This window comes from Tripterygium wilfordii, chromosome 17 (genome assembly GCF_013401445.1).
Source record: "Tripterygium wilfordii isolate XIE 37 chromosome 17, ASM1340144v1, whole genome shotgun sequence".
NCBI lineage: Eukaryota > Viridiplantae > Streptophyta > Magnoliopsida > Celastrales > Celastraceae > Tripterygium > Tripterygium wilfordii.
The window spans coordinates 613,607-629,824 of NC_052248.1; the positions used below are offsets into that span (position 1 = coordinate 613,607).

The 16,218-nt window shown below is 36.1% G+C and overlaps 2 protein-coding genes across 2 annotated transcripts; both read left to right on the forward strand.

Moving 5' to 3' along the window:
- Positions 1 to 8,030: 8,030 nt before the first annotated feature.
- LOC119982268 (O-acyltransferase WSD1-like) lies at positions 8,031 to 10,810 on the forward strand. Its single transcript, XM_038825566.1, has 6 exons — positions 8,031 to 8,262; positions 8,496 to 9,071; positions 9,343 to 9,476; positions 9,564 to 9,783; positions 10,113 to 10,250; positions 10,458 to 10,810. Exons 1-6 carry the CDS (start codon positions 8,068 to 8,070, stop codon positions 10,701 to 10,703), a joined length of 1,509 nt encoding a protein of 502 aa, XP_038681494.1. The 5' UTR covers positions 8,031 to 8,067; the 3' UTR covers positions 10,704 to 10,810.
- On the forward strand, positions 10,776 to 15,154 carry LOC119982633 (O-acyltransferase WSD1-like). Its single transcript, XM_038826112.1, has 8 exons — positions 10,776 to 10,829; positions 11,179 to 11,443; positions 12,287 to 12,543; positions 12,802 to 13,374; positions 13,607 to 13,740; positions 13,823 to 14,042; positions 14,621 to 14,758; positions 15,011 to 15,154. The coding sequence occupies exons 1-8, from the start codon at positions 10,776 to 10,778 to the stop codon at positions 15,152 to 15,154; spliced, it is 1,785 nt and encodes a 594-aa protein (XP_038682040.1).
- The last annotated feature ends 1,064 nt before the right edge of the window (positions 15,155 to 16,218 follow it).

Consider the following 16,218-nt stretch of genomic DNA (forward strand, 5'->3'; position numbering starts at 1 on the left):
TACGTTCATAATTTGGGCCAACTGTGATGGTTCATTGGGCTATCTTAGGGTTTGAAGCCCAACTTCTTGCAGTTTCATGATTCAGCCTCTATCCGTGATCCAACCCAAAAAAGAGGACAAACCGAGAAACACTGATAATAAGGGCCCGTTTGGTTACCCTTGTAGGGCTAGTTTGGTTCGTTGTAATGTGATGGTAACGGAATTTCATTTACAAGTAATTGAATGGTGGTAATTGTAGTCAATCACTTGATGATAGCGTAGTTGGTGAATCTTTTTAGGGTCAAACAATTTGATCTCGAAAGGTTTTGAGTTCGTTTTTCATTAGTAGCCATACTCTTATAGCTACGTGCTGAGCTTTGGTCCAATTTACCATGTCAATAGGTGGAAAACTTCTATGCACGCAGGCCAACGACAAGAGTTTATGTTCAATCGGATGTCCAAAAAAAAGCTTGTATGATGTTTATCTCTACAAAAAAAAAAATTCTTACACTAAAATCAACTCATAATAAGCTATTTGGTACGCATAGAGTGTCCATGAAACAGAACATATGAGGGATTCGTGGTCCTCCAACCGGTGCACCATTTAGTGCATTTAAAATTTTTGAAAAGATTATAAATGTATAGTATTTAGCATGATGAATCCAACAATATATCTTTTGTTCTAAATAAAAATCAAATTCAACATTAAAAAGACATTATAATATTACATTATCATATATAAATTCGAAACATTCGATTTTTGATTGCAATGTAGAGTTGGTACGACCAGTGGTATGTTGATAGGTTGGCCACTTCGTCACTACCTGGTTAATTACATTCAACAAGAAATAAAAACAATTTAATTTCGTCCCGGTAGACTAGCTCCATCGTTGACTCATTTACTATACCAATAAATCTGTTTCCATTCTTAAAATAGCCAAATGAATCTCAATAACTCTGATATTATGTGGGGCAATAAATACATTAACAACATCAAGAGACGTGGAATTTGGCTTATTATCGAAATACTAAATTAGGATTCCATATTATATTATAGATATTGAAAACGTGTGCCCTACGAACACTTGTTAAACATTTACTATAATATATATATATGAACTAATAAACTGATTTTTCTGATAAAATCAGCTAAAATATTATACAAACGAGACCCTTGTGTTTATTTCATGCAAAACATATTCAAAGCTAAAGAAAAAGTTGGCGTCATAATTGCTATTAAAAATTGAAAATAATAATAGCTGAAATGGCCGTTGAATCTTGCGCACGCCGCGACGTGTAGGGCTCCTAATAAAGTCTTATGTTTCGAAACGTAAGTATAATGAATTTACAAAAACCCACCTCCAAACACAATTCACGTACTCCATATATATTTGCAATGCTCATCACAAAACAACGGTAAGAAAACTCACTTCTCCCTCTCTCTATATATATACTCACACACCAACCATATATACCTCCATTCTCCATCTCCCTCATTAGTTTCTGCAGAAAAAATCTCTTTTTGGTGACAATGGAGTCTCAAAGATTGGTTGGGTTCATTCTCATGGTGACAATGATCATAGGGTTGTCTCTTAGCTCATCTCAAGCTTCCAAGTTTTGGGTTGGTGGCAAAGATGGTTGGGTCTTGAACCCTTCAGAGAACTACAATCACTGGGCTGAAAGAAGCCGATTCCATGTCAATGACACTCTTTGTAAGTGATTGTTTAGTGTGTATACACATAAAATACGAAAAATGCTAAGAATTCCAATTTTTTTTTTGTCCCATTTAGACGTACATGTTCCATGTAAAATTATGAGCCCTATATACTCCACATGATTTACGTGAAATTGTGTGCATGAGACAAAAAGACGCTAGAATTCTCGTAAGATTGTTCTATAAAATAACTTTCTTTCCTTTTTTTCCTTTTGGGTTTGTAGATTTCAGGTACAAGAAAGGATCGGACTCGGTTTTGGTAGTAACAAAAGAAGATTACTGCTCATGTAACCCTACAAAGCCTCTACATTCCTTCACCGATGGCGAGTCAACCTTCACGTTTGACCGCTGGGGTCCATTTTTCTTCATAAGTGGACAATCTAATAACTGCAAAAACGGCCAAAAGCTCATCACTGTCGTTATGGCTCCAAGAAACGGAACCTCTGGGTGTCCAACCCCTCCAACACCACCAAAACCTTCACCTTCTCCCGCACCCAAGTCTCCGATTGCACCAGCTCAGCCTCCAAAAACGGGGAATTCACCCACCCCGAGTCCGGGTAATGAAGTGAATGCTCCAGCCCCAGCTCCGGCCAAGGCGGGTGCGGTAGGTTTAGTAAACAATTTGGGGTACCTAGGTGTAGGGTTTGGTTTGATTGGGTTGTTGGTTTAGTGTGGTTTCCCTGTTTATTCTTTCTTTATTGATTTAAGAGTTTTTATTTCAGTGAGATCAATGAAATTGTGCTTAGCCGTTTTGTTTAAAATTAATAAAATTAAACAGTTCTTAATTTGTCTATATCCTTTGTAATTACATTTATAGTAAGATTCTCACATGCGTAAGTCCGACTCCCTGCATCGAACGACCATAAAAATGAACTGAAATTGTGAGTCCGGTCTTATATTAAAGTAGTAGTAATTGATTTTTGCGTAAAAGTGGAGTCCGTAATATCGTAAATAACGTCCCAAGTGAGAAGCCCTCAAGCCCACATAACTATATATACAAGTATATAAATACTTCATGAGACCATAACTCAAAAAGAAATGAGCAATCTTTACAACCAATTCTATGTGATAATTATCCAATAAATTGTAAATACATAACTGTGATGGGCCGAGATTGTAGTTTCAAAAATGAGAAGTGGGCAGCTTGGGTTAGCCCAACAAAGAAAGAAATGGAAGTCTTTGGACACTGCTTGGCCCGATTTAAGTGACCTTCATGTCTAGGGTACCCAAAAATCTTTTTTGGGTTCCAATTTTTAGTTTAATCGGTTTCTGATTAGTTATAGAAACGTAAATTAAGTAGACCCTTTTGTTGTTCATACATGTATAATAAATTGTCTTATAATGTATTAAGTAGACCCTATTATTCATATATTTCACTTTTTCTAAGAATGATCAATATTAATGTAATTATGGTGGGATATAATTTTGGTCTGTTGAAGTGGCAACCTCTGGTTAAGCTTGTGTTTCTAGAAAATCAGCATTTGATTTTTATTTTTATTTTTATTTTTTCCTTTTCTGAAACAATATTAGTTTTGAGTCTGAGATTGAGTTGTGTATGTCTCTGCCATTACGCCAAATTAGTTGAGTTGTTTTTGAAAAATGGTTTGTCATTATGTGTCATCCCTTAGAGGAACCCTAATGGTGGTTTGCTATGTGGCATGTAAATATTGACTACCACGCAACATCATGCATCTGGTCTGTGTCTGCTCTGTGGAGTTTGGGCCACAGGTCTGAAGTGAAAATACTTGTATTCATTCAATGCCATGTACTATTAATTTATTGTTCTTATTGATTTACTCAGTCTTTGTCGCCCTTCACATTCAAGCCTGGTCCCTGGAGGATGGAGGATGGAGGATGGAGGATGGAGGATGGCGGAGCAGGCCATCACTGGGCAATAATTATTTCTCATATGAAGATAAGATCATACGGTTGTGGAATGTAGCTACAAGATTTGAGTTGATTCAACCCCCCGGCTAAGGAAAAGCTGTTGTAACTTATCAGCATCGATGTGTATATATGTAAGAATGATTGGATATGAGTGTTACACCAGAGAGTATAATACTTGAACATATATATATATATATAGTTGATGAATCAAATTACTAATATCTGGTAGCTTTTGAAAGGTGGTGATCCCCTTCTGAATTTGAATAAATCACTGTTTGCTACTTTTCAGGAGTCTTGATGAGTCGATTCATGTGGTCCTAAAAAACTAGAGAAGACCCAAGTTTGTACTTGTATAAGAGTTTATTATGTTTGTTTAAACAACTCGGCATTAACTTAGTGGTTATATCATCAGGCTTTGAGGTTTATTGGGTTCCATGGGTCAAGGACACGTGTCTTCTTCTTGAGAGGGGTTAAAACACCTATTCTGGGCATCGGCTCAGTTTTACTTGTGTACTGGGCTTCAACTCGGGACTAAATTGATGGTTCGCAATACGCATGTGGTGGTCATCTCGGATTTAAAATTGGCGCAGCAATCACAAAGTGGCCGTTGGGCTAGGGTCTTTCGGGTCAAAAAGAAAAAGAAATTTTATTCAATTGAGTTTTGTATTTGGGAAACTTTAGTCACACCCCGAACTTTACTAATTATATCGCAACTTACGTGTACTTTGTGTTGTTTAGGCCCCAACCCCTCAACTTTGAAGAACAAAAGAATGAATTTCCGCCATCTCTCATTGATGAAATAAACAAACAAAACTGTCAACATTTCAACACTTTTTCCATTGAATTATGCTTAAGGTAGTTGAGCTATCAACATTGACATGTGGATTGGGGTTGATGTAGTTTATGTGTGTTTCGGAATGTATATTTGGGCCTTTTCATTGGACCAGTAAATGAGCTTCAATTTCAGCTCTCACGTTCCAGCAACGTTAAATTATCTTTGGACCATTGTCCATAATTGTCATATTTACTAGCCTACCCACCAACCAGGCGACAACGGCGAGCTAGTTTAATCAATGTCGTAATGACACCGGTAAAGCTATAAGAAAATAAATGAATAACTGATTTGATCCATAACCGAATCAATTGGTCGATTATTTTTAAAAAATTTATATGTTTCTTTGATAGAAAGCATAACAGATACTTTCGTTTGTCTAGTTAAATTTATGTAACAAAAATAGAAAAAAATCTGACAGCAATCAACCGTTTACACCCCTACATACTAATCAGGCAATTGGTATACGGTATAAACAGTTTAACCGGCTGAGCGACACAAAAATAATATATATTGCAGAGGATAAAGGCAACATAAATCATGTTGTTTTGGTGATTAAGACTTAAGATTTCCTATTTGAGAACTCTCTTAAATTTGGGTATTAATTAAATATTTTTTATCTATAAATTATTTTTTATCTATAAACTAAAAGGTTAATTTTAGTGCAAAAAAATTTGTATTTTTTTTGTGTAAAACTGGATGGTTCAACCGATACGGTACAATATGATATTTTAGGATGATTCGTATTAGTGAGGGGTGTGGTACCTAATTTAACCGATTGAACCGATACGTATCGGCCTGTATTTAAAACATTTATTTTAATATGTTCTTTAAAATATCTCTAAATGGAGGTTACAAGTAAGAATGCAAACAAGCCAATCAATGACATTATCCTCCTTTGCTCTAAATGTATGTTCAAATCATATCTAGACACCCATTCATATGGTTGTTGAAAAATCAATTATTGTCCGTACGTCAATTAATGATAATTCGATCAATATAGATAACTGACAACCATAATCCCAATTACAGGACAAATAATGATAACCCATCCTTAAGCTTTTTCGTTAATACAGTCTCTATAAAATGATAACACTAGCTCTTTACGGCTAGCCTGGCTTTCAACTAGTTTCCATGAAAACTATAGTTGAATTATAATAATTAGTAATAACATTAAATTTTGCAGAAGTTGGTGCATCAGTGCAATAGCTTCATAAGGGCAGCACAGTTGTTGCTCAGTCTTAAGCTGGAACCAACTACCATATATATATATATATATATATATATATATATATATATATGAGGAAGAGGAGCTCAAGCTAGAACTCACACACCAAGAAGAAGAAGAAGAAAAACCATGGAGATCAGTTGTACATCCGAAGAAGGATTAATGCAGCCTATGAGCCCCATGTCACAATATGTTAGCAACTCTGTCTTGACGCTTACCATTCTTGGTGTTCTGAAATTTGAAGTTCCCATCAATGGCCATTGATCCAAAACGTTTTCCTCTCAATCAACCCTCGCTTCTCTTCTGTCATGGTATAGCTAGCCTAATATATATGTAATACATTCTTATATGTTACATGCACGTATATATTTTTGAGAACCACGGAGCAATAGTATAGTTGGTTATATCTCTGGGCTTAAGGTAGGGTGTTCGAACTAGGCATGAGTATTTTTCTTGGGATTTTCCTAGTTCCGTGGGCCTACCCACTCCCGTGGAGGGGTTCGACTTTAGAGTCTCATTTCTCCCGCATGGATTTTAGTCCGGTCTTATCTGTCGTCAGTGTGATGTATGCTAGTTTGGCGACGAGAGATTTACGCCCACTCAACTACCCGAAACCCATGCTGGGTTGGATGCTTCCTCGATCAATCAAAATGAAAATGATAAAGAACTCAACAATTAATATTCTAGTTATATCAACTGCTGAATGCCTGAGTTGGACACACATAATTCAAATGAACTCATTGGCTCCACATGTTCCGTATGATAGACATAAAATGCTGTGCGTACAATTCAGCAATTGGGATACCAATTCATGTACCGACTACATAGTTCCAGTCTATGTATCTTTCATTCTTAAAGGATTGACGACGTATGGTATACACTATACATGTAGATTCTTTGTTGACGCATGTAAATCAAAGAAACAAGTCTGTCCTTCAAAAAAAAAAAGAAGAAGAAGAAGGAAAAGTTTTTCTTTTGTAGCAAATATTAATTAGCATGTACTCTTCATTTATTTGACGGTTGTGAAATTGATGTAGTGCAACGTGGTTGGAAGAACGCGTACATCAGAAATAGAGGTTAATTAGCATGTACTCTTCATCTATTTGACGGTTGTGAAATAGAGGCTGGAGATAGGAGGCTTGTGGTTGCATATGCTCTGTGGAGTTTGGACCACAGGTCAGGTCTGAAAATTTTGATTTAATAAGTCCTTTACTCCTTTTGTCGCCCTTCACATTCAAGTTTGGAGGATGGTGGATGGTAAAGCAGGCCAACAATTACTTCTCATATGAGGATAAAGATACGTAGAGATAGCGGTGTGGCGGTGAGGAGAAACGAGAGTATTTGTATAAGTGAAAGTGGAAGGCGACAAGGAAGATTTAAAAAAACATGACTTGAGGTAATAAGAAATTATATGAAATTAGTAGGAGCGGATTAATGTATGCTCTATGATATAAATGAAATTTTCTTATAGAATTATGTAGCCGATCCCAAACTTTTAAGATAAAGGCTTTGACGACTACGATGAAGAATAAAGGTTTTGGAATGTAGCTATATATATGGATAGTATACATAAATACAAGATTTGAGTTGATTCAACCCTCGGTTAAGGAAAAGCTGTATATCACTTATCAGCATTGATATGTATATATATGTAAGAACGATTGGATATGAGTGTTACATCAGAGAGTATAATTCTTGAACATATATATAGTTGAAGAATCAAATTACTAACATCTGGTAACTTCAATCCCATTCTGAATTTACATAAATCACAGTTTGCAACTTTTCAGGAGTCTTGATGAGTCACTTTGCAGCAACGTTAATTTTTCCTTAATTAAGAGGTTCCAATAAGAATGGAATAAGCCAATCAAGGACATTATCCTCCTTTGCTCTAAATGTATTGGAAAATATCTGCATACCTATTGATATATATGGTTGTTGAAAAATCAATTCTTGTCCGTACGTCAATTAATGACAATTCAATATAGATAACTGATCACTGTAATCCCCTTTCCCAATAGTTATATGCAATCAGTCTTACGGATCTGATATTTTTTGTCACAATAATTCTAGATGTTGAAATGGACACACACGATTTCATATGAATCATGTAGAGTATGTGGAACTCACGTTTCACATGGATCATATGCATTCATCTCAGCTTTTGCAATAGTTAACACAAAAAAACATTGTGATGCTTAGCATTTTCCTTATTACAGTCCACGTAACACTCTTTATAGCCTGGCTTTCTATAACATTAAATTTGGCAGAAGTGGGTGCATCAGTGCAATGACTCCATAAATTCTAGTTGGTAAGGTCCTCACAGTTGTTTCTCAGTCTTAAGCTGGAACCAACCAGCTAGTACTATATATTTTTCCCAATCAGGAAGAGGAGCTCACCCAAAAAAAGAAAAGAAGAAGAAATACCATGGAGATCAGTTGTACATCCGAAGAAGAATTAATGCAGCCTATGAGCCCCATGTCACAATATGTTAGCAGCTCTGTCTTGACACTTACTATTCTTGGTGTTCTGGAATTTGAAGTACCCATCAATGACCTTCCGGCCTATTCATTGATCCAAAACGTTTTCCTCTCAATCAACCCTCGTTTCTCTTCTGTCATGGTATAGCTAGCCTAATATATATGTAATACATTCTTATATGTTACACATGCACGTATATATTTTTGAGAACCACATAGCAATAGCTCAGTTGGCTATGTCTCTGGGCTTAAGACGAATGACGTTAAGGTCGAGAGTCCAAACCAGCTGGCAGTATTTCCCTATTGAGGTGTTTGTTAGCATTAATTTGTTTGCTATTGTCAATTAATAGAGAGCCATGCATGTGTTTTGGACAGGTTACAGATGAAAAGGGAGTGAAAAGATGGAAGAAGACTGAAGTGAGTATCAAAGATCATATTAGAGTCCCAGTTTTCCCTCCTAACAAGTCTCCAGAGTTCTACAACAAGTGCTTCGACGATTATATGTCCGAGATTGGATTGGAAGCCCTGCCTCTAACCAGACCATTGTGGGAAATTCACATAGTCGAATACCCAACAAGCAATGCAGCTGGTACTTTGATATTCAAGCTCCACCATGCACTTGGCGATGGTTTATCTATTATGGGTGCTCTGCTTTCTTGTCTACAGAGAGCAGATAATCCTTCTCTTCCGTTGACATTTCCTTCTGTTAAAATGCACTCAAATGGTGGTCAGAGTAAGAAGAATGTATTCAAGAAAATACCTAAGATTTTCTCTTCAGTTTACAACACTGTATCAGATTTTTGTGGAGGTGTGTTGATGAGTACTATTATGGAAGATGATCGAACTCCGATTCGGTCTAAAGCTCATGATGTCGAGTTCCAACCAATGACGACATTGACGATGACATTTTCTCTTGATCAAGTTAAGCAAATCAAGTCCAAGCTTGGAGCGGTAAGTAAGACTCTCAATATATGTATCTTTATATATATATATTTATAGATCACGCAGAATACAATATTATTTTTTTATCTCAACTATCTCAAATGATGAGATGAACGCGCATAATCAATGTGAAATCGTAAGTCCACATTCCCCTCATAAAATTATGTGCATCCATCTTATCCTTTGGGATAGTTGAGAATAAAAAATACTGAGATTGCTCTTTGTTTTACTTATTTTGTGTTCCAACATATAGAAACTAAATCATCTTCTCATAACACAGACAGTAAACGATGTGATCACCGGAGTAATCTTCTTGGGAACTAGGTTATACATGCAAGAAATGTGCCATGAATCAAGGAAATCTCGTTCTACAGCGTTAGTGTTGCTCAACACTAGAATGACCAAAAGTTACAGGTTAATTCATTATCTGTTTTTCTTTTTTCAATTTCTCCTCTATGTGTAGTGTGTTGATTGTTAATCCACTACGTACCACTTTTGTAGGTCCGTTGATGATATGCTTAAACCTAATGCGGAGGGGCCTTGGGGCAATCTCTTTTCCTTCCTACAAATACCACTGCCTAAACTAACTCATGCAAACCTTACTGATCCACTACAATTTGTAGTCAAAGCAAGACGAATCATCAAGAGGAAGAGGAACTCTATTGCTCTTCACATGACAAGTTGGCTTCTCCAAATTCTAAATAAGCATAGAGGCCCTGAGGTGCGTATCTTGTAGCTAGCTATTTAACTTTATATATATATATATATATATATATTCTCAGGCGCAGATGCCGGTAACTTATAAATTAAGTTATGGGGCTCCGTTTAAAATCACTTTCGAAAAAGTGAAAAGCAGTGGGGCCACTGTTTCTGGTTTCACTGTTACTAATTAAAAAAAAGTGACTCTGTTAACTTATCAGTTATGGATGCCCGTATTAGAGCATTGCTCTCCATATATACATATACATACATATATATATATATATACACATATAGGTATTGGCCGGAAAGATCTAATTAAGACATGTTAATTGTTGGTACATGTTACAGGTAGTATCCAAATTCGTTTATGGCACCCTTAAGAACTCAAGCTTAGGTATCACAAATATAGTGGGTGCCCAAGAGAAGATGGCTTTGAGTGGTCATCCTGTTAAAGGCATCTACTTTATGGTTTTTGGATCACCCGAGGTATATATATATAACTCAAGTATTGTGGTTTATAACTTTAAGCTTACGAACGTTCGCTTTTTATATATATACTCAAAAATTGAAACAAATGGGGCCACTGGTTCACAAAAACAACGGACCCCTGCATGTAAGCAGTCTTGCATATATATGTGTGTTATTTGTGTTAATCATTAACTGATATTGCTGATGGGACGAATTAATTTGCAGGATGTCGTGTTCGGAATAGTGAGTTACATGGGGATTCTAAGGGTTTCAATGGGAGTTGGAAAAGAATTCATAGATGCAGAAAAGTTCAAGACACACATTGAGAATGCCTTTGAGATGATATTCAAAGCTGCATGTGGAAATAAAAAAAAAAAAAAAAAAAAGCCAAACTATGAAGACAAGAGAAGACTGCATGCAGCCACCCCATGCATGACCGTTGTGTTTTTCGCAGATTTAATTTGTAATTGACTCTATGAACTGTTTACAAGATTTAAGATCGATCTAATAAATTGAATGTACTTGTTTGATATGCTCTACTTAATGGGCTGGAGTCCACCGCGTGAGCACAAAAGATGGCCCAAGCTAGGTCCTTGGGTTGGATTCCTACTTAATGGGCCCGAAGTGAAGGCCTCAACTTGTTAGACTCAGACTCCTTATAAATTTTTTAGTTATATGTATCATGATCATCAATAATTCAATAAGTTGGAGAACTAACCAAAATGAAAATGATAAATATCCCAATAATTGATATTCTAGTTATCCTAATCACTGAGTTAGACACACATAATTCAAGTGTCGTGGACTCTATATGTTTCACATGACACACATAAAATCTCGTGCATACAACTCAGTAGTTGAAATATCAATTACAGAGATCCCCATCATAAGTGATCATAGCTCAATTTGATCAATGTGCTGACTACACTCTGTTTTTGTCTTGTAGTTCCATTTTGGGCCATTTATTTGGTGGGCCTGCTGTAGTTATCTTGGACCTTTTGAAAAGCCCAATTTGGAGAAAAACTTTGTGTGGCCCAACAGCCACAAGGCCCACAACCCGCTAACTGAGATCCCTAGGGGGTCTAGGTCTCTAGTCCCTATAAAGCATTTACCAACTTTAGCGGCGATTTATGTCGCCGCAGAAAAGGATGATTGTTGTAGTGGTGTCGCCCATCACATTCAAGTCTGGAGAATGGCGGATGGCGGAGCAGGCCATCAGGGGGCAACAATGACTTCTCATATCAAGATAAAGATACGGTTTTGGAATATATATATATATATACAAATTCTCATATAAATGTCTAATGTAAATATAAAGGTTTAATGTAAATGTGTAAAATAAAAGTTACTTTTTAATGATGTGGATGAATGAGATAATAAATGAGCTCCATTACTTTGGGTCTCACATATTTCAAATCAATGGTGTAAACATACACGCTTATTTTACACCTTTACATTAGATCCTTATATATATATATATATATATATATATATATATGGGGATAGTATACATAAATACAAGATTTGAGTTGATTCAACCCCCGGCTACGGAAAAGTTGTTATTATCTGCATTGATCATATATATACGTAAGTAAGATTCTGAACGTGGGATATGCATGAGTGTTACATCAGAGAGTATAATACTTGAACATATATATGAAAAGTATATATATATATTCCAATATCTGCATACCTATTCATATGGTTCTCGAAAAATCAATTCTTATCTGCATACCTACTCATATGCTATCCTAGATGTTGAGATGGATGTACATGATTTCATATGGATTATGTGTGATATGTGAGACTGATTCACGATTTCACATGGATATTGTGTGTCCATTTCAACCTTTGTGATTGCGAGGACAGAAAATACTGATGCTTAACTCTATGTAAATGTAACACTTTTTACAGCGTGGCTTTGTACTCGCTAGTTTCCATGAAAAGTACTATAGTTGAATAATAATGATATTAAATTTTGCAAGTGGGTGCATCAGTGCAATGACTCCATAAAGTAGCTGGAACCAACTATTATATATTTTCCCAATCTGCAGGAAGAGGAGCTCAAGAACACATACACCAGGAAAAAGAAGAAGAAGAAGAAGAAGAAATTCCCATGGAGATCAGTTGTACATCCGAAGAAGGATTAATGCAGCCTATGAGCCCCATGTCACAATATGTTAGCAACTCTGTCTTGACACTTGCCATTCTTGGCGTTCTGGAATTTGAAGTCCCTATCAATGACCTTCCGACCTATTCATTGATCCAAAACGTTTTCCTCTCAATCAACCCCCGTTTCTCTTCTGTCATGGTATAGCTAGCCTAAAATATATATATATATATATATATATGTATATATATCTAATACATTCTTGTATATGTTACATGCACGTATATGTTTTTGAGAACCACAGAGCAATAGCTTAGTTGGCTATATCTCTGGACTTAAAGCGGATGACGATAAGGTCGAGAGTCCGAACCAGCTGACAATATTTCCCTATTGAGGTGTTTGTTAGCATTTTGTTTGCTATTGTCAATTAATTGAGAGCCATGCATGTGTTTTGGACAGGTTACAGACGAAAAGGGAGTGAAAAGATGGAAGAAGACTGAAGTGAGTATCAAAGATCATATTAGGGTCCCAGTTTTCCCTCCTAACAAGTCTCCAGAGTTCTACGACAAGTGCTTCGACGATTATATGTCCGAGATTGGATTGGAAGCCCTGCCTCTAACGAGACCATTGTGGGAAATCCACATAGTTGAATACCCAACAAGCAATGCAGCTGGTACTTTAATATTCAAGCTCCACCATGCACTTGGCGATGGTTTCTCTCTTATGGGTGCTCTGCTTTCTTGTCTGCAGAGAGCAGATAATCCTTCTCTTCCATTGACATTTCCTTCTGCTAAGTTTCACTCAAGTAGTGGTCAAAATAATAGTGTATTCAAGAAAATACCTAAGATTTTCTCTTCAGTTTTCAACACTGTATCAGATTTTTTTGGAGGCGTGTTGATGAGCACTATCATGGAAGACGATCGAACCCCGATTCGATCTGGAGCTAACGCTGCCCAGTTCCAGCCCATTTCGTTTTCGACAATGACATTTTCTCTTGATCAAATTAAGCAAATCAAGTCCAAGCTTGGAGCGGTAAGTAAGACCTGATGATATATTCCAGCCATATGGTTTATAATCAAAACCCAGTTTCGCTCACATTGAAAACTTATTTTCTGGGCCTAAATATCAATGACGATAGCCTATGAAAAATAAATCCGCACAGGCCTATGGCCCAGAGCGGACATGATTTGTTTTATTTATGTTGTGTATGATTTTCCAATATATTGATGCAGTATAGAAACTAAATCATCTTTCCATAACACAGACAGTAAACGATGTGATCACCGGAGCAATCTTCTTGGGAAGTAGGTTATATATGCAAGAAATGTGTCATGAATCAGGGAAATCTCGTTCTACAGCGTTAGTGTTGCTCAACACTAGAATGACCAGAAGTTACAGGTTAATTAATTATCTCTGTTTTTCTTTTTTCTTTCAATTTCTCCTCTATGTGTTGATTATTAATCCACTACTGCTGCTGTAGGTCCATTGAAGATATGCTTAAACCTAATGCGGAGGAGCCTTGGGGCAATCTCTTTTCCTTCCTACAAATACCACTGCCTAAACTACCTGATGCAAACCTTACTGATCCACTACAATTTGTAGTCAAAGCAGGACGAATCATCAAGAGGAAGAGGTACTCTATTGCTCTTCACATGACAAGTTGGCTTCTCCAAATTCTAAATAAGATTAGAGGCCCGAAGGTACGTATCTTGTAGCTAGCTAATTTATATCAACAGTCTTACAAATTCTAGTGTTTTTGTCCCACCTATCCAAAGTGTTGAGATTGACACACACAATTATTAGAATATATTGAGAGAATATATTGTAGCTAATATTGACTGATATAATCAATCATAATATTTGTATTATCTATCAAATATCAAAAAATCAATTAGGGATTTGATTGATTAATTTTCTCATCCACATAACCCTATAAATTGGGACCTCCTGTATAATAGAAATCAAGCAATAATAATATGTAGCCACAAAGGGCTTTAGAGAGTGTATGTAGAAGGAGTGTCGAACAACTATAAAATTATGTTGTTGCTTACTATTATTTTGTCTTCTCCATTCAATTATAAATTTCTTTAATAACGATTTTATATGGATTATGTGGGGTCCACGATTTCATATGGATGATGTGCGTCTATCTCAGCATATGGTATAACTAACACAAACAACACTGAGATCTTAGCATTTTCATACATATATTTTTTTTTTCCCAGCTCTTGGAAAGGTCCAAGTAAGGCATGTTATTTGGTGGTGGTACATGTTACAGGTAGTATCCAAATTCGTTTATGGCACCCTTAAGAACTCAAGCTTAGGTATCACAAATGTAGTGGGAGCCCAAGAGCAGATGGCTTTAAGTGGTCACCCTGTTAAAGGCATCTACTTTATGATTGTTGGATCACCCGAGGTATATATACATAACTCAATTATAGTAGTATATAACTTTAAGTTTATGAATGCCCGCTTTTTATATGTACGCAAAAGTGAAATGGATGGGGCCACTGATTCACAGAAACAACAAACATTTGAAATATATAAAGTTACGACGGCCGCATGCATGTGAGCGGTATATATATATATATATATGTGTGTGTGTGTGTGTGTGTGTGTGTTATTTTGCTAATTTATAATATTATTGATGGGATGAATTAATTTGCAGGATGTTGGGTTCGGAATAATGAGCTACATGGGGAAGCTAAGGGTTGCAATGCGAGTTGGAAAAGAATTCATAGATGCAGAAAAGTTGAAGACACACATTGAGAATGCTTTTGAGATGATATTCAAAGCTGCATGCGGAAATTAAAAAAAAAAAAAAAAGCCGTCGTAAACCAAAATATGAAGACAAGAGAAGACTGCATGCAGCCACCCCATGCATTTGATTTTTTTTCTTCCAAATTTGTAGTTGATTCTATGAACTGTTTACATAATCAACCATCTATTAATAAATTGAACGGCAAATGACATATTAATGTCCACCTCATTAAAGTTGGATGCTTGGGCCTATGCGTCCAACGAAAAAACACCTAAATTGAATGTCCTTTTGTTTGATGTTCTCTACTTGATGGGTTGGAGTACTCCGTGGAGCCCAAGAGATGGCCCAAACTAGGTTCTTGGATTGGAGTCCTAGCTACTTTGTGGTGAATTATTAACACTCAGATGGTAGTCATCATAGATAGCTTAGTGGTGAATTTCTCTATGATCCAAATAAGATGGACTCATAAGATTTTAAGTTTGATTCCCATTGAGAGTTTTTGGCCTAACTTATCCTATCGTTAGGTTAGATTTTCTTCTTTGCAATCATAGCAACCAATGCTGACAAACTACATATATACTGTATACATACATACACACACATTAATACAAATTATTTTCTTCATTTTCGATGTGTGTTATCTAACTATAAAAGTACGGATTCCTATAATACGTTGTACAGTTGAATTTATTATTGGAGTTTGCTTATGCTATGTGGCATGTAACTATTGGCTGACATGCAACATCATGCAGATGCTCTGAGAAGATTTGTTCATATTTCTTTCATATGGGTCCTCTCTATAGTTAATGTGTTCAACAAGTGGTCATTCATGCATAAAACGTGTGAAGTGGGTGGATTATAACAGTTATCAGCAATGACGTATATATATATATATATGTAAGAATGATTGGATATGATCGAGTGTTACATCAGAGAGTACAATCCTTGAACATATATATGAAAAGGATCTGCATATCTATTCATATGGTTGTTAACAAATCAGTTCTTGTCTGTATACGTCAATTAATGATAATTCAATATAGTTAACTGATAAGTGATGACTGTAATCACAATTCCCAATAGTTAATACACAATCAGTCTTACTGATCCGGTAT